The sequence below is a fragment of the Aristolochia californica genome, unplaced genomic scaffold (assembly GCF_029961685.1).
Source record: "Aristolochia californica isolate CCGP_79_NKW_82.1479 unplaced genomic scaffold, dmAriCali1.0.hap1 SCAF_7, whole genome shotgun sequence".
Taxonomy (NCBI): domain Eukaryota; kingdom Viridiplantae; phylum Streptophyta; class Magnoliopsida; order Piperales; family Aristolochiaceae; genus Aristolochia; species Aristolochia californica.
In genome coordinates, this window is record NW_027182268.1 from 39,868,575 (window position 1) to 39,891,726 (window position 23,152).

The 23,152-nt window shown below is 38.1% G+C and overlaps 3 protein-coding genes across 6 annotated transcripts; 2 read left to right on the forward strand and 1 right to left on the reverse strand.

Annotated features, from left to right (window-relative positions):
- Positions 1-1,120: 1,120 nt before the first annotated feature.
- LOC137936798 (uncharacterized) lies at positions 1,121-8,863 on the reverse strand. Its single transcript, XM_068781683.1, has 8 exons — positions 8,810-8,863; positions 7,708-7,874; positions 7,336-7,535; positions 5,455-5,562; positions 3,611-5,370; positions 3,194-3,266; positions 2,647-2,804; positions 1,121-1,410 (listed from the first exon to the last, which is right to left on the reverse strand). Exons 2-7 carry the CDS (start codon positions 7,814-7,816, stop codon positions 2,655-2,657), a joined length of 2,400 nt encoding a protein of 799 aa, XP_068637784.1. The 5' UTR covers positions 7,817-7,874; positions 8,810-8,863; the 3' UTR covers positions 1,121-1,410; positions 2,647-2,654.
- Positions 8,864-9,286: 423 nt separating this feature from the next.
- LOC137936893 (PHD and RING finger domain-containing protein C126.07c-like) lies at positions 9,287-14,730 on the forward strand. 2 transcript variants are annotated; one of them, XR_011109586.1, is made up of 4 exons: positions 9,287-9,803; positions 11,424-12,762; positions 13,466-14,494; positions 14,619-14,730. XR_011109586.1 is itself a non-coding variant. In XM_068781845.1 (3 exons), the coding sequence occupies exons 1-3, from the start codon at positions 9,384-9,386 to the stop codon at positions 13,693-13,695; spliced, it is 1,989 nt and encodes a 662-aa protein (XP_068637946.1). In that variant the 5' UTR covers positions 9,287-9,383; the 3' UTR covers positions 13,696-14,730. The 2 variants fall into 2 exon arrangements, 1 of the variants encoding a protein (XP_068637946.1); XM_068781845.1 differs by having other exon boundaries at positions 13,466-14,730.
- Positions 14,731-15,642: 912 nt separating this feature from the next.
- Positions 15,643-23,110, forward strand: LOC137936574 (calcium/calmodulin-regulated receptor-like kinase 2). 3 transcript variants are annotated; one of them, XM_068781329.1, is made up of 9 exons: positions 15,643-15,717; positions 16,215-16,335; positions 18,300-18,674; positions 20,104-20,257; positions 20,611-20,737; positions 21,193-21,278; positions 21,350-21,421; positions 21,689-21,892; positions 22,254-23,110. In XM_068781329.1, exons 3-9 carry the CDS (start codon positions 18,337-18,339, stop codon positions 22,569-22,571), a joined length of 1,299 nt encoding a protein of 432 aa, XP_068637430.1. In that variant the 5' UTR covers positions 15,643-15,717; positions 16,215-16,335; positions 18,300-18,336; the 3' UTR covers positions 22,572-23,110. The 3 variants fall into 3 exon arrangements, with proteins under 3 accessions (XP_068637430.1, XP_068637429.1, XP_068637431.1); XM_068781328.1 differs by lacking the exon at positions 15,643-15,717 and having other exon boundaries at positions 16,156-16,335; XM_068781330.1 differs by lacking the exon at positions 15,643-15,717 and having other exon boundaries at positions 16,156-16,335; positions 22,258-22,500.
- The last annotated feature ends 42 nt before the right edge of the window (positions 23,111-23,152 follow it).

A 23,152-nucleotide genomic window follows, 5' to 3' on the forward strand; every position in this document is an offset into this window, starting at 1 on the left:
ATTTTACAGAAAATATAAGTCAAATAAATTATATATAAAATTATACATATATTTTACATGAAATTGGACATAACCTCTGTATAAAATTATTCATAAAAAGTGCATAGTTATGTATAAACTTTATTCAATAATCAGACAAAAAAATATTCATTTGAAAAGTAATGCTAGTTTTGTCCATTTGTACTCAATCAAATCAGAAAATTATTCATAAAAACTACATAATTATGTATAAACTTTATTCAATAATCAGACACAAAAACATTCATTTGAAAAGCAACGCTAGTTTTGTTCATTTGTATTCAATCAAATCATTCTGATTCAAAGACTAGAAAACCAAATCATGGAGACAAAGAAAAAGTTTAAGAAAAATAGTTTTGGATGACTTAATCGTATACCCATTTTTTGTTTTTTCTTCAAAGCATGAATTCATACAACAACAGTTCTAAAATACTACCAATTTGTTTTTCTAAAAAAACTTGAGTGGAATTGGCATTAAGAAGCTACCTCAGACAATTTGAGTTTCTTTAAGAGCCATGTGGAAAGGACAGTCAGAGTTTAAGAAAGAGGTTTTTTTTTTTTCACTTGCTTATGATCTCGCACTTGCGAAATTGCACGAGTTAAAGTTGCACGTGCGAAATCGCACGATGTTTTCATACACAAGGGGGAAAAAATTATTTCTCCCCTAACTTAGGTCTCTAGTTTTCTGCCAAGACAATGTAGAGGGAAGGGGGTCTAGCGGCACCAGCGAGGACCCGCCGTCAAGGCTGACGACTGCGACAGAAACAACGGCTAAGGAAGATGAGGGTAGAAAAAAATTGAACCGAGCAGCAACGAAGGCAACCGACAAGTAGTTGTTGATGAAGGCGGCCGGCAAGCAACTGTCGACAACAACGAAGCCCCCCCCCCCACTCTCCTCGCTCTTGCTCCCGATCCCAAATCCCGAACCCGTTAACAAGCTGGCTTGCGAGCTTTCAAACCGAACCATAATTCGGTCGAACTTGGCTCATTAAGTCAAACAAGCCTTATCTAGATCTCAAACTCAGATAAATCTCTAAACCCTAAACTTAGTTTGAGATCCAGATAAATCGAATCAAACTGAACTGAACTTGAACTGCTCGCGAACCGGCTCGATTCAATGCTACCCCTATTATCGAGCAGTTGATTTTCTTCTACTAATAACTGATTCAGACATCATTGCATTTGGCCTTGTGGGAATAATTTTAAATTACGAATCGAAGATCTAAGTGCTAGTAAAGATGCTTTCCACCCTTGTTCAGTCTAAACTGAATTCTATCGACCAAATTCATTTCTTGTTTAGTCTAAACTGAATCCGTCCACCACCTACCCATCCAACTCCTTAACAGAACTCCATCTGCTTTCTGCAGGCAACACCATCACGATACGATTAACCTGTAGAATAAAGATATGATTGAAAAATCAACTCCATCACGAGGTTAAGTGGGGACAAGGCGAAGCAGGGACAGGGTTGCAAAAATGTGGACAAAGTTGCAAGAAGGGAAATAATCCAGTCAAAGGTGTAGTTTGAAATCTTAAAAAAAAAAAACATGCAATAAATAGAATCGTTTTCCATGTACAATTGGAGAGGATCGATCGAGTACCCAAAATGAAAAGAGAGTTGGTGTGGGATGTTAATGATCCTTTTGAATCACAAGAAATAACCAAAAATAACATGATCAATTAAAAGATGTTACATTAAAAAAAACTGATCAGATTTTGGCCTTCTTTAGAGAATTCACTAATACAGACTCTTATCTCCACGCATCACTGATTTTTTATATTTTTTTTCAAAGGATGGAGTTCTTCAAGTGTATAAAGAGAAATAAGGTAGTAGAATATATGAATTTTTACTTTTTAGAAAATTAATAGCACTTATTATCCTATTAAAGAGAGAACATCCAGGTTGACTTCAAACAGATTTACTGAGAAAACCAAGGTGTTTAACCTACCGAGGCAACTGATCCATGCACAGAGGCAAGAAGCTTGAAGAAATTTGTATTTGTTATTTGTAAAGGACATGCATTTTACAAATACAAACAGGTGACAATTAATGCAGAAGGAAAACTAAGCTACAGAGAATCGCACTAGGCTGTGTTCACTGGTGTTTTCAACCTCTTAAATAGATATTGAAACCGAGGGGATCTCATGAAAAATCCGTTCAACCTTACCCACTAAATGCCTACAAGGCAAGGCCAAGACAAGAAGATACGATTGTAGGGTGGAATTGAGGGCAAGAACAAGATAGGAGTGCAAGGACAGGTTACAAGTCAGGGATGGATTCTCTGCTGACATCCTTACTCTTAGGCACAACCTCCTTATCTTTAAAGAATCCTTTGGTGGACAACTCTAGATTTGAAGGTCACTCCAATCTCATAGCATCACCACCTGTCCTTCTATGAAATTCTTGATATTTTTCTTCATCAGTTTAGTTTTTAGAATTATGTTCTCAAATCAGCCAATCATTTGGCTATCTCGTTGGCCAAACAAGAGGTCCCATCGATCCTTAGATGTGATGGAACCCCTCTAGCTTGAATTTTATCCTCTAGCATCGACTCCAAATAAAATTTGCCTCTTTTGAAAAACAAACGAGCAAAAGGAAGAAGAACAAAAAAGGACGCAGAAGCAAACCTTTCCTTTTATTTTTTAACATTTTTTAAAATGTTCCTCCACTTGTCTTTAAGATCAACTGGTGTTCGAGTTTTATGAAATATGTGGCTGCCATAATCCAAAATCTTAATCCAAGGAAGGCCTCTCCCCCCTGCTCCTGATAATTTCTGAACTCCTTCCTGCAAGTGCAAGAACATCAAATGATGGTTAAATCAGTTTTCCAGTAGCTGGTGTGATGCTAAAAACAACGAAACATATGTTTTAAAAAAGGAAGAATCACAGACCCAAGAATAAACGTAAGCTCAGCCTAGAAGCAACTCTATACAACACATAAACACCCACAAAATTCACGACAGGCAAGACCCCCTGTTTCACAAAATACTAATGTACCCGTGGACTGAGTAAAATGAGAATAAATTTCATCGATTTGTCAATAAACTAATATTTACAGCCAAAATAGAGAAGGTAAAATTACAAGGGTTTCTTACAAGTCTAATAAGGCTTTACAAATTTTATTTGCTCAAATCACAAGACACTAAGTTAGGGGTCATGATAAGAGAACAGGTACCTTTAGCCTTTCTTCCTCCTCTGCAGTCCAAAGTAGTTTGCTTCTCCTTGTAGATGGCTGTAGTGGGTTCGTACTGCAAAAAGAAATGCAAAAGGGTCACTACAACAGTCATCGGCAGTCCTAAATTTTGCTCCTCATTCGAACAGTAACAATCACCCAATCATGAGTAAAAAATTTGATCATTACTTAATGATTTGATTCTTCCTTATTCTTTAATGAAATCATCATTATTTCAAAAAAAAAAAAAAGAGTAATGAATTTGCCAGCAGAAAAAGGAAACTAGAATGCTAAAAAATGACACATAATTTACAGAAATAATAAGAAATGTCAAAAATGCATGCTTCATACTCAAAACTACTAAGACCAAACTTGTTTCCTTCAATGTTGCATGCCTAGGTTATCAGAATGATTACTTACTTATGCCTAGCTGGAGCTCGGCGTTTGATGCCGTAGCTGGAACCTTCTTCTTCACTACCACTTCTGGCAACCCCCATTTTTACATTAGATGAGGTGGAAGGGTCTTGTGCTTCTACTTCTCTCCGTCTTTTCTCCTTTGTACATTTCATACCAGCCACAATGGTCTTTTCTGCATTTGTTTTATGGACTTCGTTAAGGTTAGCACCTTCATCGTGCTTCCCATCTTCCACACCATTGCTGTGCTGTTGGTTATCAGCCATTTCTACATTTCCTCTTCCATCTTTCAAAGGGACAATGAGTTCAGTATCACTGGTTGGAGACATCCCAGTCTTCCCAGAAGGTACAGCTTCACAAAAAGGTTCCAATGTTCTTGCAGGTTGATCTTCATCATTGCCTTCTTTGTGAGGTGAGTCTCCTTTTAATGTTTCATGTCTATCACTAGTTAAAGGCATACCTGCTTCATCACAGTTCAGCCTTTCTGCTTCTCTACAGGGAGATTTTTGACAGCTATATTCCATACCCTCTATCACTGCCATTACTATGTGACTGTCACTAGTCTTCCTACCATTTTGACCGGTTTTACCATGGGAAACTTCTCCCTTTGTTGTAGTTTCACGTGGTTTGCTGGCACTTGTTACAGGACTATTCTTCCCACTGCACCCATCCACCAAATTTTTACCAATGAAATCCGTTAGTGCTCTCCTTGACAATGCAACCTTTCTCTTGGCTCTTCTATACACAGCATTAGCTCTAGTATAAGAACAAAATGGGCAGTAAAATTTTCCGGACTTATCAAAACTAACAGATGAGCACAAGCAACTCTCATGAATCGCCAACTCACACCCACTAGAACAACAAGTCTGTAATTCACCTCCACCCTCACATTTTATGCAAAGCTGACGCTTTTGGGAACTCAAAAATCTTTGCTTCTCAGCAATCACTAGATGATCATCTGAATTGAAGTTAGTCCCTTTATCAGACAACCCATTACTGCTGCTCATTTCCGGCACAGCATCCTTCGCTTCAAATATACAAAATTTTTTGGGCCTCCCTTCAGGGAAGGCAGTAACAGCCCCATCAGCAGGCACATCATTAAGCACCTCCACCCTCTTACAGGAAGGCTGAACATCAGAACTCTGATTACATAATTGAATATTTTCTTCAGTATTATATCTGTCAATTTCATTAGTGTTCTGCTGCGATGCTGCTTCTGCAAGTCTTATAAGTCCATTCATAGTGCCATGGACATTGGTGTTAAAACTCTGTTTGAAAGAGTGAGACTTGGGATCAGCAGTTCCAACATAAAGCCTCGTAGCAGATTCATCCTCAGTTGAACTGCCTGTATAAATTCTATGGTTTTCTAGAGAATGGGCTTCATCTTCTTTAGCAGAGCCACAGATTTCCCTCAAGAATGAGGAAGAAGGTGGTGCAGCAGAACTCTGGTCTAGCTGTTGGATGTTAGCATCATTTCTGACTTCTTCATTTTCAGAAATTTTCTGTTGAAACAATGCTGCTCTTCTTGATGTTAAGATCTCATTCATATTTTCAGGGACCCCTGCTGTCAAGCTCAATTCTGATGACCAAAACATCTTGGAGGTAGAGTTGATTTTGTGCCTCTCTGTTGTTACATCATTGTTCTCATGCCTGGCAAGGCTCTTACTTTGGTCCAAACAACAATGCTCATCTTGTTTAGCACGGCTAGTAATATCCTTCATATCAGGGGCAGATGGATGATTGTCTTCATGGAAGGTATCCATCGGCTGTGCATGAAAAGTTAAAGAGCTAAGACAACAGAGTGGAATGAACAAAATCTTATTAATCTTAAACCATAAAATTTCCTGCACCTGGTCTAATGCAAAAGCAGGCAAGTTAGCTCTCTTATGGTGAATGAACTGTTCCACTTCATATTTCAACTCTGACCCATGCTTTCCCAGACAAAAGGCTCTTGCCACCTGATTGAAGATAAGAATATTGTCAGATTGTTGCTGAACGTCCTCATCTGAAAACCCAAAAAAAAAAAATCTAGAGGAAGATTTTAGCACCAGGGAAATACACCAAAGAACAATAAGGTCTCAAAATTAGTAGACTGGTTTTGATCCACCAAAGCTAAATGATGAATGTTAGATGATGATTTTATTAATAGAAGAAGAGATAGAGAAAGCAGAAAACTTAACTAAAGCTTCGACAAGATTGAAACATTCAAACCTTTGGTCTCCATGGCAATGGTTGTGTTCTCTGTTTTCATGGTTGAGGGCACCCATATGTGGACTCTACTCCAGATAATTAACTTAAGATGAATTTTGGTTGTAGCTCTGAGAATAAGCTGTGCCTGATGGATGGGGAATTTCCCATCCATGGAAGCCTTTCCTCCTGATGATTAACTTATGATGATTTTGATTGTACATATAAGGGTACCCACGGCTGATGGATGGGGAGTTCCCTGCCTCTGGTAGCTAAGGTTTTTTCAGCTTCAAACAGCTGATTCTGCTGAGCTCCCAGAATCATTTTTGGAAAAGACAGAGCTTTTTAAGATTTCCTTCATTACTCACTGATAGATAAGTGCAACTCAGTAAATATTATTGACTGTTGAGCAAGAAGCCTCCTGCCCCTTGGTCCTTTTATAGGTTTTTTATGAGATCAAGGATATTAGATCTTGCTCCATCATACACACACAAAAAAAAGCCAATCATGAGGTTAATTTAATGGCAAGGGCGTGAGTCTCTTGGCAACCTTGCTGCTGGTAACACTCTCCCTCTCCAGGTCAGATCAATGCTAGTGCCCTCGTATCTTCTGTACAGCCCTCATTGACTAACTCACACACCATCCCCTCTATGTTACATTCAACCACTACTCATCTATGCATAGTTCTTTGAAGTGAATTAATTCTATACCTGTCTCAACAAAGTTAACCATGGAGTTTATTTTTTCTCATTGCAAGTTGGTAAAAACAAATTGATATCACCGATATTCAATTTTTTTTTTTTTTTACTCATAACATAAACTTGTCATTTGAAGTCGAATAAACTAAGGAAAATATCCTGTTGGTCCACACATTTTCATCTTGTCTATCCCTTTATAAAAAAAAATTAGCACAATATACAGTCCTCATGTTACATGTTTTGGTGTTTGGCCAGCATTTAAAGTGATTAGATTTTGAATGATTAAAAGGGGTTCACTATCCCTTGCTTGTGAAAAGCAGTGTAAGCATCTCAAAATCATAGTTGGTGGTTGACAACAGTGGATCACCATTTTTTACAGCAAAATTTGCATTTTTCTCTAACCAATGTCTTATTGTTGTATCTATGTAGGACTGATTGGTGAGTATGAATTACATATGACAATTCATAGGCATATAAATACATCATTTTCCCAATCTAGCCTAAAAACTTTGTCATGCGTATACAAGCAATGGTGTGGCAATGAATTGTTAGTAGCCCTCTCATCAATACCTTAATAAAGGTTATACAAATCTCAGAGATGAAATTCATCATATCCAATCCCATTGGCATCTGGAAAGCCAAAATACAATCTAAGAATACTGATTCCCTACTTCAGAAATCAATACAATAAGATAATTACCAATAACATCATAATTAGAACTAGAATTTCCAAAATTTTAAAAAGTACATAATCCACAATCAGAACTAGAAGAAACATACCAATTCTTGTAAAAAGAAATACCATCAGAGAACTCCAATAACCCACATTGGAAAAAAAAAAGTTACCTTTATCAGCACATCTTCACTCTTTTCACCAGCATCAATAGCCAACCTCGAGCCTGGTGAAGGAGGTGCATAAATTGCCAACTTATCAATTGAATTGTCAAAATTTGAATCCAACCATCCCTCTAAGAGTTTCAAGGAAACTCTCTCTCGAGCATTTGCGTACAAATCACTCATAATGCCTGGAGCGCTAGACAATAAAGCTGCAACAAACACAAGTGAGAATAAAACTGGTACTAACCTAATCCATGAAAAAAAAAAATTGCAAATGAGGAACTATAAGGAGGATTGAGGAGAATGAATGCTTGAAGGTCTAAAAAAGAAGATACATTTTCTTCTCCTCAAAATAACTGATATACTTTGCCAACTTTGTACCTTGAAGGAGATCAGTATCAGCTGGTTTGAAATCCGCAAGTGCTTCAATAACCCATGCCCACAGAAGAATGGAAGGAGATGCCATGGAAGGATAAGAGATTGACTTCATAAAAAATAAAGGTACGTGAATGAAATCAAATGACTTGCGTGGTTACTCTTGTTCACTCCTACAAAAAGAGAAGATATATAACTCCTAGTTAAAGCCCATAATTGGAAATATATGTCACAGAAAAACTTTAAACTAGATTTCCTAGTTGCAGGTTGCCAGGAAATTGATAATTAGTGGCTTATTAGAAAAGTACCCGGAAAGTCTACAATGTTTCCCAAGTGGTTGATAACATATTTTCCAGGAAATTCTTAACACGTACAAAAAGATTTTGATTAAACCTCAAACATACTACTAAAAGAATATGATTAAACCTCAAAATAGGTTTCCTGCAATCTCAATACATAAACGATTAAAAAAAATTCTAGGGATTGTCAAAGTTGAACTTTTTATAGGTAATAGCTCTCCCTGAGACCAAAAGAAAAGCAATTTAAAACTGAATTGCAATCAGAACAGCAGTAGCTCGAAGAAAAAAATATGATATCGGGTCCTAGAAATAGAAGATGCAGAAAAAAGGTGGACGTAGATTAGTCCCTTTGCTCTGATACCATGAAAATAAACTCTAAAAAGAAAAGATTAACGATAGAGAAGACCCAAAAGAAATAGGAGAAGGGAGGAGAAAAAGGAAAAACAGAAGTCCATCCGCGAAGCTAACGAGAATTTATTTCATAGCAGTAAACGGGTGTAAAAATTGTGAATAATCTCTGCAAATCCATAGCTGAATACCTGAAATGAAATAAAATCATCTTCGGCTCTCAAACGAGTGATAATGCAGCTATAAACTAGATTTCGATACGTGTTATGACGAAAAAAAAATAAGAGAAGACGCAGCTATAACCTTGATTTTGGATATTGGTTAATATGAAACAAGAAAGAGAAACTGGAAAAATCTTCTCTATGAGGAAACAACATGTTGCACCCAAACATCAGACACCAATTTATACAGAAACGAAAATGAATAATAAAAGATGAAAATTTGAGGAAGGAGTTACCCACCTCTAGTGTCATCTGGGAGAAGGGTTTGAAAGGGGAGGAGTAAGCGTGCGCGACAGTGGCAGGATTCGGTGTTTTCTTTCGCAGAAAACCAAGGGGAAAGACAATCGCAGGGGTACATTTGGAAAGATGAAAGTGTATTCTACTTATGATGCCACATCATCCCGACATTTTCCTAATAGCGTAAAAATACCTTTTTATCAAATAAATCCACAACTAGAAAGCAAAAGACTAAACCACCGTTGTTGGTCGGGTTCAATAAAAGCAGACCCGAAACCCGGCGGGGTGGAAATTAGAACCCATGGGGTCTGATCGGGTTACCTACAAAACCCGACCCGATGCCCACTCCTATTCTTGAGCCGTTCTGCTCGGATCTGGCCTGGGGAGCCTCGCCTGGTAGCCTGGGACCCTCTAATCCTCTTCGTTAGTCGTTAGGGTCCTCGGGCGGTTTTATTTTTCATTACTCTGGTTGGCGGTTGTATACGCCGCATCCGTGCTTCGGAATTTTGTATTCTAAGCGAAAGATCAGGCCTCAGGGAAGGGAGAGCTGGAGAGAAGAAAAAGGGCGATTGGGATTATGGATCCTATTAAGGATAATCTCACCATGGAAACTCCCTTTGGCTCGAGCCTCGACTTTCCACCCAACAAGCGCCTCGGAACGTTCCTCACCTCTCCTCTCACCACGAGAAAGGGTAAAGAAAAAATTACGGAAATAATACACGAAGAGGAGCAAAGCATTGAAGAAGAAGGAGAAGAAGAAAATGGAGCGTCGGTTAATTGGAAGACGTGTGGCATCTGTCTTGCCGAAGATGGGCTGGCAATCCGGGGTTGGATTGATAGCTGCAGTCACTACTTCTGTTCTGTATGCATCATGGAGTGGGCAAAGGTGGAGTCACGTTGTCCGATGTGTAAAAAGCGTTTTAGAACGATTCGGCGTCCGCCAAAGTCTGGCGTCTTCGAACAAGAACGGATTGTCCATGTTCCCGTACGCGATCAGGTGAGATCTTCAGATGCTATAATTCCTTCGAGTTTTTGTTTTTTGGGAAATTTTTGCCTACAAAACATTATTTATTCATTTCCAAAATAATGTTTGGCATTTGCCAGTTTAGACTTTATAGACGGAGAACCAGAATTTCGGCTTAAAAATTGCTGCTTTGATACCACATTTACCAAGATATTACCTTTTCATTGGTAATTGTACAAATCGGAAAAAAAAATCGTGTAATAATCCTACTCAATTTCGGGTATCCGCAGTTTCCAGTAACCTTCATGGTTTGCGAGGTACGTCAAACTGCATTATCATGTTCTAGTAACGCTTCTTAACATATAAGCAAAAGCTAGGAATCAAATGCAAACTGATTATCAGTGAAATAAATTGCGGGGAGCCAATTACGTGTTACTCTTTTGCCCTTTATATACTTGCTAATTTTGATTCATTAATTGACTCAGAATCAGTAACTTCTAGTTATATAACTTGATTTTGCCAAAACACTCGGGGTTTTGAGTTCCTCTCTCAACTCCAATATTTTTGAACTAGGAATGTGGGCTTCATTTGAGCTGAAACAAGCTTATTGATCTTCCGAAACTCTAATTAATGTAGTTCTTTCAGCTTGAAGTTGTTCTCACTTGCTGATGCATGGTGATATGAGTTCCCTGAAAATTCTTCAGATGCATTAAAAGACTTTGGCTGGAAGCAGATAACTAGGTCATTCACGATGGCAAGCTCACAGCTAATTAATAAATTCTGTCTTAAAAGTGATTCTGGACATCTCAATAAAAAAAACATATGATAAGAAGTTGGCATTATTACTAAAAATTCATTGGAAGGCTCCTTCCATCTAAATTATGATGCATTCGTACTTATTCCCCCAGAGTTAAAATTCCTGGTTCTGCCTGTGATCATGGTGTTTAATGAATGCCTAAATATAAAAATACCAAAGTTGACACAGTGACTACGTAAAATCGCTTGGCAAGGTGTGTGCTGTCTCCACCATTCACTCTATAAGTATTCTCCTTATGTTTTGTTCGTATTGAACCTATTTGTTACTTTGAGTTGGAATTTATTATTGCCAATCTTCCTATTTATCTTGATCTACTTTATTCTACTTTTTCTATGTGAAGTTGCTCGTCTTGGGTTTCTCTCGAACTGCTGGGTTCCATTGTGTTTTTCTTGCGCATAACATTGCTTGCAGCCTTGCTTATTCCAACTGGATAAAACTTGCATTGTTTTTAAAATTAGTAAGATATAATTATAAGATGGAGCTTAAGGTAGAAATGCTTCTTATTCAATCTCCCTACAAATGATGAGACCCGTCTCTAATCACTAATCAACAAAAGACAAGAAAGAAAGTTGGATACACATTGCAGTTTCCCGAAACAAACCCTTTTTTATTCTTAACTGCTCTATTCAACTGTCTCAGTTCTCAAGGGACATACAAAAGCCACCAAGGAATGGCATCGGGCTCATCCTTCACTACATGTTCTTTAATACTATTGCCTGGAGAGATCTGTGCATGGAAAGAAATGAAAGTTATAGCCTTTGGATTTCAAATTTCATTAACTGTGATTCCTTAATTACAAGTAAGTTGAGGAATGTTTGCTAGAGATGCTTTTGCAGGTTTATGATCCTCGAGGAAATACAACAGCAGGGCCTCCTGACCCCTATGCACAAATCAGCTGTTTTGAATGCCACAGTTCTGCGGATGAAAGTCTTCTTTTACTCTGTGATCTTTGTGACTCAGCTGCTCATACTTACTGTGTTGGCTTGGGACACAATGTTCCCGAAGGTGATTGGTACTGTCATGATTGCTCTATATTGAGGAATGAACATTCAGGAAGTCAAGTCAATGCGGACTTGTGCAATGAAGAATTCTCTGATACTTCAGGAGTTGGTCTGTGTGAGGCCAATGTTTCCATATATAAAATTGTGCAGAAGGAGACAGGGTCAAATGGGTTACAAGCGAATAAGTTCTCCTCTTACCCCAGGCTGGAGCCCAAAAGGACACTGTCCAGCCAAGAATCTCAAGGGAGGTCATCTTCAGTTGGAAATACTCCTGAACAACCACATGCCAGAACCTTACACCATTGCAGAAATTTACATATTCACATAAAAAAGTTACGAGAAAATTGGAATGCCCTGCGAAATGAATCAGTGACTTTCTCATCTACCGTACTTGGATCTAGTTGTGTGAATGGCTGTAGAAAAGGCTCTAATAAGGTTGTGACTTCCAGTGGTTCAAGTCGATCTCGTTCCTCCTCTTCTGAAAAATGTATGCAAACAATTTCAGAAAAAAAAAATTCAAGTGAGAGCCTGAACAACAAGGACACTGCTGATGTTGACCTAGCTTGGAAAAAGCTCAAAATGGCTCAAGTGGCTCAAGGGATTTGTGGAGGCACAAGTACGCATAATCACACATCTAATAAGAAAAATAGTACAAAAAAATCGATCTCTAGAAACTCAACCTCCCACTTGTTCAAAACTAAATCCTTTGAAGATAGTATTTGCAGTAATATAGCATCACTAGGCAGCCATAGAAACTGTTCTCTCGATCTAGCACATACAAAACACAAACACTTGAAATGTGAGAAACAGAAGTTAGATGCAAAGCTATCATCTGTGAAGCTAATTTCAAAGCAATCTCAAGCGGGTATTTCTCTTGGGAAAGGACAGAAATCGAGGCACCTTTCAAGGGATGAGGTCTCAGACTGTTTCAAGGGATCAGCTGCGCTTCCTTTGGTATCAACTGCAGCTGCTTTATCACCAGGAAAATCAAATGTATCTTCTAGTCAAAGAAAGCCCATTGCCACATCAAAATCTCAGATTGGACCAACTAAGGAGCCAGGTTTTGTGGATGAGAACTTCAAGGAAGTCTTGAGAAAAAATGATGATGTCAAGAGTGAGATTCAGTCATTGGTCAAGCTCAACTTGAAGCTACTCACCAAAGACAGGCAGATAGGTATGATCTGTTATATGTTAGTGCCAGCTGGTATTTTTGAGTTGCTAAAAAATGTCATTTGTGTAAGCTCCATTGATTCAAGCAGTTTATTTCATTGCATCGTGAAGCAAGAAAAACCACTGCCTTGTGATCTTAAGTAGATGTGTACTGGGAAAGATGTTATTGAATATGGAAGATAAAATCTATACCTCTTAAGTGTTCAATCACATAGACTAAATTTTAATTTACTTTTGGATATGTATCTGTATCTTTCTCTCCAAAATAAATGTTCACAACCAGCAGCATTTTGTTCCGACCTTTTCATCCATTTCCTTCCCAACTTCAGTCATGAAACACATGATGTGTTGTTTTATGATTGTCATTACTGGTGTAAGTGATGCCAAGGCCTTACCATTTTTTATTGTGGTACTTACCTAACGCCATACAGGTTTGATGGGATTGATCAGTTATGGGCCAATTTTCTTTCCAATAAAATCTGCCATGTTGTGTGAAGGCCATGGTCAATGGCTAAGATATTTTGTTTTTCATACTGACCATGATGTTGGAGTGCTCCTTTGTATCTACCTGGTGTCTGCAGGGGTACTGAACAAAAATGGGGAAAGTTGTATTGCCTGCAAAGCATTGTGAGCCTTCCTAAGATGTGATGCATCACTGTTGAGCCCCATGAACATTTTTAACTGATCAACGTTTTTCACGTGTGCAGGAGTGGAAAAATTTAAGGAAGTTGCAAGGTCTGCCACACACACTATTTTGGCAGCTTGCGGTCTAGAGCACTCAAAATCAAATGTGTGCCGCTTTCCCAGCGTGGTATGCAGGCATGTTGGACAAACCCATCAGATACATTTATCCAATTTAATGCCCGGTTCATGCCGGGAATGCTTCTATTCTTTTGTAAAAGATGTTGTCAGGTCTCTTATGGATGAGAAACTGTGATGTATAAATGGCTCATTAGTGTTAGGAAGGTTGATTGATTGACAAATTGCCCAAATCAATCAGACCGTTATCCATCCAGAATAATCCCAAGACTTTGATACCAGGCTCAAACCCATCGCACTTCCTCTGTTTATTTGTATTTTGCTCCTATAGATCCTGCTCCTCTCTTCCAAATTCCTTCTTTCTGACTTTCAAATTCCGCAAAGTCCTAGATATGGAAAGCGCTCCTATGGAGAAGCTCCCATGGGAAATTAGGGAGATCTACAGTATCCCAGTCTCAGACATACAAAGATTGAATCCCTCCCAGAATCTGTAGTGAAGCTCAGGAATCTACTGACACTGGATCTGAAAGGTGCCCATAGCTCCTTGTGTGATGGTATCATTTCAAGAATTTATATATGCCAGACAGTATACGAGGGGTGCAAGTTCCTGCTGGAATTGCTTGTTTAGGGGATCTTCAAAGGCTAGAACTCATAGATGCAGGACAAGCACCAGGGATAGTTAAAAGAGTTATAGAAGTTAAATCAATTGAGGAAGTTGGGCATAATCATTCTAAACAAGAAGAAGATACCCAGTTATGCCCTTCCAATGAAAATGAGATCCAACTGATATCTTTGTCATTGAGGACAACCAATGAAGAAGAAATTATTGGTCTTGAACCTCTGTTGTGCCCACCACTTCTTCTCCAATGTCTGTATCTAGTATGGAGGTTAGAGCAGCTACCATGATGGGTTCCATCATTCAGGAACCTTGTTCGCTTAAACTTGCAAGGGTCCAGACTCATGGATGACCTTTTCAGGTAACTTCAATATTGCCTAATCTTGTGGAGCTTGAGCTTCTTCAAGCTTATGATGGAGAAACACTGCATTGTCATTCAGAAGGATTCCAAATTTAAAGAGCTTAAACCTTGATGAACTGGACAGGTTGAAGCTGGTAAGAGTGGAACGAGGAGGCACGGCTAATCTCGAAAGATTGTACATGCGACGCTGTGGAGAAATAGAGATGATGCCGTTAGTTAGCTGTGTTCTGTTTCAAAAACTGAAGTTGAAGTCGTTTTGTAATCCAATCTAAGCTTCGCTCTTGTTCTACCCTGAGTTAAAAATACATGAAATCTTTTTAACTATTGACGCCTTAACCAAAAACTTAAATTGTGAAAGGAGAGCATGATGGGTGGGATATCTCTGTCTATGAAGGCAATCTGCTCTCGAAGTTGGTAGGAGTAAGGATTAAGTTTGGACTTTCTAGAAGGCCTTTTTGAACCTGTTCGAGACAAACGCTGCAACAGAAATGGCTGCCATCTGGTTCTTTAAAAGGTTGAGTTCGCCTGTGACTCTCTTGAGTGCGTAATCGTCGTTCGAGTCTGGTTAAACACATACATACATCAACAGAGCAAGAATTCATAGACAGATCTTATTCTCTTACTGGAGTATATTCTATACACAACCAGTGTTTATTGGATCATACGTCTTCCTTCAAGATTTCTCACAACTGAAGTTTCTTTAGTCCTCCTTGATGAGTGCCGAAAAGCTTTGAATGATTCAATCCACCATGAAATTCACAAGCTGCCAACTATACTCGGAATTCTGATATTTAAAAGCCCAGAGATTCAGAAGATGCCCCTTTACGGCTATGAGAGTGCTTTCTACTTCTTTTTTTCTCCAAACATGCCTTCCAAACATGTTAGGCAGCCTGTTCTGGAGAGAAACAGAAGTCTGAGGGAGAAGGAGAAGGCCAATAGGAACCCCTTGTCAAAGCACCTACTGAAGATCTACCCAGTTGCGTTTCATAAGAGCAATTCATCTCTTTCACTCTCTCCTCTTTCTTTCTCTCAGATTTCAAACAAGTCTTCATTAGGTAGCTCCATCAGTTACTGGGATAGAAAACAACCAAAGATTGCACTTCCTGATCAAGATGTTGCTCCAGTTGAGAGAAATGGGATTGCTAAAGCTGAAGTTCTGAAAGTCCACCCGGATTATAACGACAGAGACCTGAAGAGATGCCACTGGATTACCAAAAGCAGCGGTACGCCACAGATCTTTCTGGTCCCCTGATTAATCTTAAAAGCTCTAAAAACCCTGATTAGTCTCACCCACTTTTTAAAGATGTTAAATGGCATAAAAGCTTACCTGTAACTGACTTTAATATTGTACTTACACTTCATTAATAATATTATTTTTCTCAAATACCAATTCCAACTTGGTTTCATTCTTTTTTCTGTGGGACGGGAAGGGAAGAAGGTAGGATCAATACCACCTGCTTCTCACTAATATTATTTTTCTCAAATACCAATTCCAACTTGGTTTCATTCTTTTTTCTGTGGGACGGGAAGAGAAGAAGGTAGGATCAATACCACCGGCTTCTCACTCAATAAACTCTCGTCCAACCATTTCCCATGCATAATTTAATTCTTAGGACAAAACTGCCCCAAAATATTCCACATTCGACATTCTGCTACAGCCATTTCGTTGAACTTTCCTGCTTCCTTAATTGGCCGAGTCCACTTTTCCTTTCCCCAACAGCGAAGGAGAGAAGAAAGCAGGAATTCCAGAGATAGCTCGCCTGAGAAACTGAAGAGATCCAGCAATCCGTTAAAAACCGGCAGTACCGTCCGTTGAACCACCGAGGCTCATCCATCCCAAGGTATGCTTTTCCTCTAAACCAGTAGGCGCTCATTTCTTGAATTTTTATTCTTTGGAACTCTTTTGGTGTTTTTGTCTCCTGGGATTATAGGAGTGTTTGTTTGCTTTGTCGTGTTTGAACTCTGGGCTTTTGTGCTTTCGAGCATATAACGGCTCGTTCATGTAGATGACGCCGTTGCAGATGAAAGGTGTTGTTGAAGAAATTCTTGGAATGACAATATAAATAAACCATTTGTTTCAGCCATAGGTCTTGAAGTTCTGACAGAAAATTGATACTGTTAATATTGAACAGAGTTTCGTGAGCTCATTCGGTTTAATGATTTAAATGTAAGTGGGAGATATTTTTTATTACAAATGCGGTGAAGGAAAGTGATCCTGCATCAAGTATAGAGCTCAATTGTGCTTTATTATTTTCAGGAAACTTTCAGTTTTTTACTGTCTCATTCTTGGGAATCCTAGTGAATGTTCCATCTTGGAGCCAAATACCTGTCACAAGAATAGCTCCAACCTCCCTCCGAAAAGAAAGAGATAAAACAAAAGATATTAAAGAAATGATATGGAAGAGTCTTACATGACTCTCACAATAAGAAATCTTACAAAGCCAAAATTATTATGGAAGAGGTCTCACTGAAGAGTTTCAGTTAAAATGTGTTTTAGTTATGTTAGTCTTCTATTTATGTTCAATTGTTTAATTATGCTAGGATTTATTTTAAATGTTAGACGTTGGGTGTAATTGGAGTTAGGAATTAAACGCCCTAATTCAATACTAACGAGAGCAATAATAATCGTAGAAGAAGAAATAATCAAGCACAAAAAGCACAAGATTTATACAGGTTCGCCTCAATGTGAGACTACGTCCTATATTCCGCCGCTACAATAACAGATGATCCTTCTCGATGATAACCCTAATAGTAGTGTCCCCAAATGTAAAGAGAAAACTAGGGCGACCAAAATACAAGTATGAAATCCCCAAACCATCCTTAATGTCGATCCGTGCGCTAACTCTGCATAAGGCGTTAATTAGACTCCACAACTTAACAATTGGAACAAGGGTAGTTTAATTGTAATTGGATTCTACTACTTTCCTTCATTATAAATAAGGGTTCATGTACTCAGATTACATCAAGTTAGTAAAATATTTATCTTTTCCAGAAATTCAACATGAGAAAACATGTATATAGATTTACTTTCTCATAAACTGTTGACGAAACTGGAATACTGTAGCAGAGACTTGGTCTCCTGCGGAATATGAAGTTATCTGCTTGTAAATAAAGGTTAAAATCAGAGATAACAATAATGTTAAAATCTTTTGAGTTTGGAAGATTCAACAAGTAGATTTTTCTTTGCAAACAATAATTTAATATATCAATGAGGACACCTGAAAGTGTTTTTTCTTCAGCATGTGTGTAACTTAAAGATTGAGGTTTTGATGTGAGCCACTTTATCAGGTAGAAGTTACCTGTGAGTTGGTAAAAGCAAGTTTTTTACTCCTTTAAGCCACAATCTTTCAAAATTCAATTTTTACTTTTGCTTTTGTTCTTGATACTACATAACTGAGAAACCTACATATCTTTGCAGGGTGGGGGTGGGGTTTGTATTCAGAGGCTCGATTATTTGGAAAGTTTTTTTTTTGTCAAACTTTCTAGGATAATCTATTTTGTAATTGTTTACCTTGATTATTGAAGTTAACCATGTTTAGCATTGAGGTTCTTTCTTGCTGACACTGGGCTTGATTTTCCTTTGCTTAACTTTACCGGTATGAGGCTTGAGTCCACAAGGTCATATTAACAGAATAGATCCCCATACTTTAAGCCTATTTTTTTCTTTCCATTTTAAAACAGACCCTTTCGCCATTTCTGTCATATGGTGTTGGCATGGAGCTACTTTTTTCTCCCTACATTCATCTGTTGAATCTGTTTATTCTATTATGGCCTTGATATTTGATTTATTTATGATTTTTGCTAGATGTTCTCACCCTTTCGCACCAAAAAGCGGTCAGAGGATGGGAAAACAAGCTGATTTAGTTGTCATTGGGGTCACAGTTGGTGTGGCCATTGGGATCTTTGTGGCGGTCTTTGCTTATATAGTTATTAGATTCTACCGGAAGCGATTGCAGAATCCCCTGCATGCAAATGGAAATGGTGTGACCTCTTCAGCTGCTCTGCCGATTCGAACCAATGGAATTGGTACAAGCATGGACTTCAGTGCATCATTATCTACTTCAGAAATTGATCACGAGTCACAACAGCAGGGAAAAAGGAGTTCACACTGGTCTTGGTGGGGGCACCAGGATGGTGATCTACTTGCTTCTAGATCAGGGATCCCAAGATACACTTACAAGTATGGATTTTCTTTTTTCCGTTCAAGTGTATATCATCAGTACTTTTTTTTTTCATCGACCATATTACAGTTAATGTTTTTCCAGGAATGTCAGAGTTAAATTATTTATTTCCTGTTTGCACAATATATCGATGAGTCAAGTAAAGAAAAATATCCCATAATCCAGTTACAGTTAATCTTAATCCCAAAGTTCTGTATTTAGGCTTGTGAGATATTGAGGATCTTCAGATTTTAGAGTTGTTTGCAAAAATTTCTACAATAGACAAACTTGCATTTAATAAAGTTAGGTCCAAGTATATCCTAAAATGACTAGCCAATTTAGGAGGCCTCTTTCAAATAATTACAGGATCTTTCTAATCTTGCATCCATATATCACTATTCTTAATAAACCCCTTCACATGTAGGCCCTTTGTGACTCCTACACATGGACAGTTGCGGATAGAGGCCTAGATAAGATTACCAGCTCTAATACCATATAAACTTAGATCTAGGTCCATCTAAAAATGATAAACCAATTTAGGAAGTCTCTTCCCAATGAATAGGCATAGGACCATTGTAAACTTTGATCTATGTGGGACCATTCTTAACTATATTAGATGTAATTGTGCAGTTTTTGTAAAATATCTCGTTGTCTAGTCATAATTGGATTCTTGCTTCTTTATTTCTATATGATGCTTAAGATCTAAGAGCCATGTTCAAATATTTTTGCAACTGAAAAATTGCACAAGAGGTAATTGGATAAGAAGGGGGAAAGCACTGTGCATATGGCAGATTGTATTTTACAGTATCAAGCTGCAACCTATACATATTGATGAGACATCAGGTTTGTGTCATTTCTCTCAAGCTACCCAGAATCTCTAAAATAAGGAATATCCAAGACAAAATCATTATTATTTTTATTTCAAGAAGTTTAATCCCTAAATTGTGCGCCAATCTCCATTTTTTTTAGAGTAACCATTTTGAAATGAGAAAAAGTGGGAAAAAAATTCTAGAACTGCCCGTCTAGATTGTAAGAGAAACATTTGGAATTAGGGAAAGGGAAGAAGCAAAAAAACAAGAAGAAAAAAACACAAAGATTAGGAGAAACTGCACAGTGTAAATTGGTGTGAAACTCGTTTGGTGCATGTTGGCTTGAGTCGAACATTTACATTGAAGGCCTTTTGTCTTTTCTGATGCTTCCAGCCACCTTTTGAATTGCTTACAGTAAACATGATGAAACGTGTGAACTGATTTGATCAAATCAATATTCGAATTCTGATTTGTATTCAACAAGAATAATCGGCAATATGCAATATCTTTTTTCTATTATACATCTTCAATTTCATGCCAGTTTATGTGCTGGGTTTTTTCTTTAAGTAACTTTTCTGTATTTGTTGACGTTTAAGATCTTCTGTTCATATCCTAACCTAATCTGCTATGGTTTTGTTAGGGATGTGCAGAAAGCAACACACAATTTTACCACTGTTTTAGGACAAGGCTCTTTTGGGCCAGTCTACAAAGCCACGATGCCTACCGGAGAAACTGGAGCTGTTAAAGTACTTGCCTCCAATTCAAAGCAAGGAGAAAGGGAATTCCAGACAGAGGTAAGATATGGTGGGCATGTCATGTTGTTCATCAGACAGACAGCTATCTTTACCTTTTATACAAGCTGCATCAAGTTAACTTTTTCAATTGGAAGTCATTTATGCTTTTTATCTCCATATTGTGCAATCTCTTCTAGAGCAAGCAATATAAAACTTAAGATTAAAAAGAAGTGTATGGAGAAAACTCTAAGTAAAGTTAGTGGTCTTTAAGCTAGAAGTTTAACTAGAGCTACAATCCAAAATCTTATCCATGTTATCTTTGCCGTTCTCTAAAGACATGGTAGCTTTGCTTTTGCTTTTCTTTTTGTTTCTTGGAAAACAACATGCCACTTCGTCGTTGTTTATTTCTCCAGGTACTTTTACTGGCTAGACTGCATCACCGGAATCTTGTCAACTTGGTTGGATACTGTGTTGATAAAGGTCAACGAATGCTGATCTATGAGTTCATGAGTAATGGGAACTTGGCAAACCTTCTATATGGTAAATCAGAAGGATGAGGCACCATTGCTGTTTGTCTTGCATATTATTTATGTACTCAATTGTAGGAGTAAGACTAGCATGATGCATGTGTAGTATGAAGAACAGCCACTTTAAATGGCAGATAAAAACTGAACACGATGAAAATTTGCTTGTGCCATATCACCAGAATGAAATGTGGCACAGCTGAAGGCAAGTTCCAGGCAACCCTGAAGTCAATTCTTTACCAATATCTGCAAGTTCCCTCAGCTACTAAAGAAATTAAATTTGGGTTTTTCTTAGGCCTACAAACCATATGTGGCCCTGAATATTTTGCCCCACTTGTACACCTGTTCCCTCTGATGATTTTCAGTTCTTAAGATTACAATATGCCAAAATAGAGATGTGCTGCTTCATTCTATCGATCTTTTCCTTGTTCACAAACCTTGTATAGATACTGAACAGTATGTTTTCCTCAGGAGAAAACCACCGTGTTCTAAGCTGGGATGAAAGACTCCAAGTTGCACATGACGTATCACATGGAATTGAGTATCTTCATGAAGGGGTATGTTGCATTTGCTGTGAACTCAACTGATATCTCGATTAAGTCTGACTAATTTACTGATTCCTTGGCAGGCTGTACCTCCAGTGATACATAGAGACCTCAAATCTGCAAACATACTCCTGGATCAAGAAATGAGGGCTAAGGTAATACAATGTCCTTTTTCATGCCTCCAGTACCCAAACACTTCCATGGACACACTGACCACTGCAGCATTGGCTTTGTTTCCAGAAGTTATAATTTACTAGGTTATGGAAATTAAATTTTAAAATTTTTGAAGGACATTGCTTAGTTCATCATGGAAATATCTAATGGCTGTGCTCTTGTTTTTGAATGCTGAACTATGATAAAAGGAATATTTTGAGTTTTTAAAATACTTAGATAATAGAACTTTTATCTGAGTTTGTTCTCAGGTTGCAGATTTTGGGTTATCCAAGGAAGAGGTATTCGATGGCAGAAACTCAGGTTTGAAGGGTACATATGGCTATATGGACCCCGAATACATGTCAACAAACAGGTTTACCAAGAAGAGTGACATTTACAGTTTTGGAATTATACTTTTTGAACTACTGAGTGCTATAAATCCACAGCAAGGTCTATCAGACTATATCGATCTTGTAAGTCCGCTCTCCCATTGATATTCATAACCATTATTCCTTCCATGCAAATTCCAGTTGATTAATTTAGCTATTATTTTGGAGAGGGTTATAGTACCATTGCAAAGTTAATTATCGGAGCATTCTGAACTTGGCACATAATGGTGCAAAAACTAAAACGATCTCCAGAAAAGCTCCACCATAGATAAGCACATTTGAGGATTCCCTGAACAAGAAATGTGCTACATATTTACTCATTAACCAGTCACAACTGAAAGTCAACCAAGTTACTCATTGACTAGATGCCTGATAAAGATTTTTTTTTTTCTATTTGACTGCTTCTTCTTGCATGAATATATGAACAGTGTCTTTGATGGTTTAGGCAGCGATGTCTGCGGATGGAAAAGAAGGCTGGGATGAGATACTGGACCAAAATCTCGTTGGAAAATGTGATCTTGAAGAAGTCCAGCTTCTTGCCACTATTGCTTACAGATGCACACAGAAAGTCCCAAGAAAAAGACCATCTATAGGAGATGTATCTTTGGCCATCTCCAGAATTAGGCAACGTCGTCTAGCAAGGAGAGACACTTCTATGTCTCTATCTTCCATGTCTTTTACAAGAGGGGAAATTCCTCGTATTGTCAAGCAGATAGAGCATCAGCAGATCGAATTAAGTAGTATGGCAAGTATTAAAGAATGACAATTGCAAGTATTTGCATCTGAAGAGTGACTCCGAAATATGAAAATGAGAGTGACAAGAGGCCATAAAGCTGGGTGTGAGTTCTAGTTCGGTACTCCCAAGGTGTGAAAAGGTTCTTTTTCATCTGTCACCTGATCTAAGACTTGAGTTTGGTTTATTTCTCTGTCAAAAGGAGTCAGCATCCTCAAATATAGGCACAGGCTTGCTCCAGAACTACATCGAGTCTTTCTGAAGGTCGAGAGTGAGTAAAATCCGAGTTCCAAGCACCTCCGGCTCATTATGGTCAAGAAGACGATTTCTGACTAAGAAGAAATAGTTTTCCCACAAACTACCATTGGCCACATAGTACCACTTTTTTTGTTTTTTTTTTCTTTTGGATAGAAGGCGACTTTCCCTCACATCCATCTGTAACCCCTCCAGTTTCGTATATATTGCCACCGAACGGGTTTTTTGTTGTTTGCGTAGTTAATAATGCTGTAATGATCTCAGAATTAAGCCGTTTTATAAAGAAAAAAAAAGAACTCATCGATCACCAAAAAGTGTCCTTCAAATACTTTAGTGCAAATTTTATCTTGAAACAA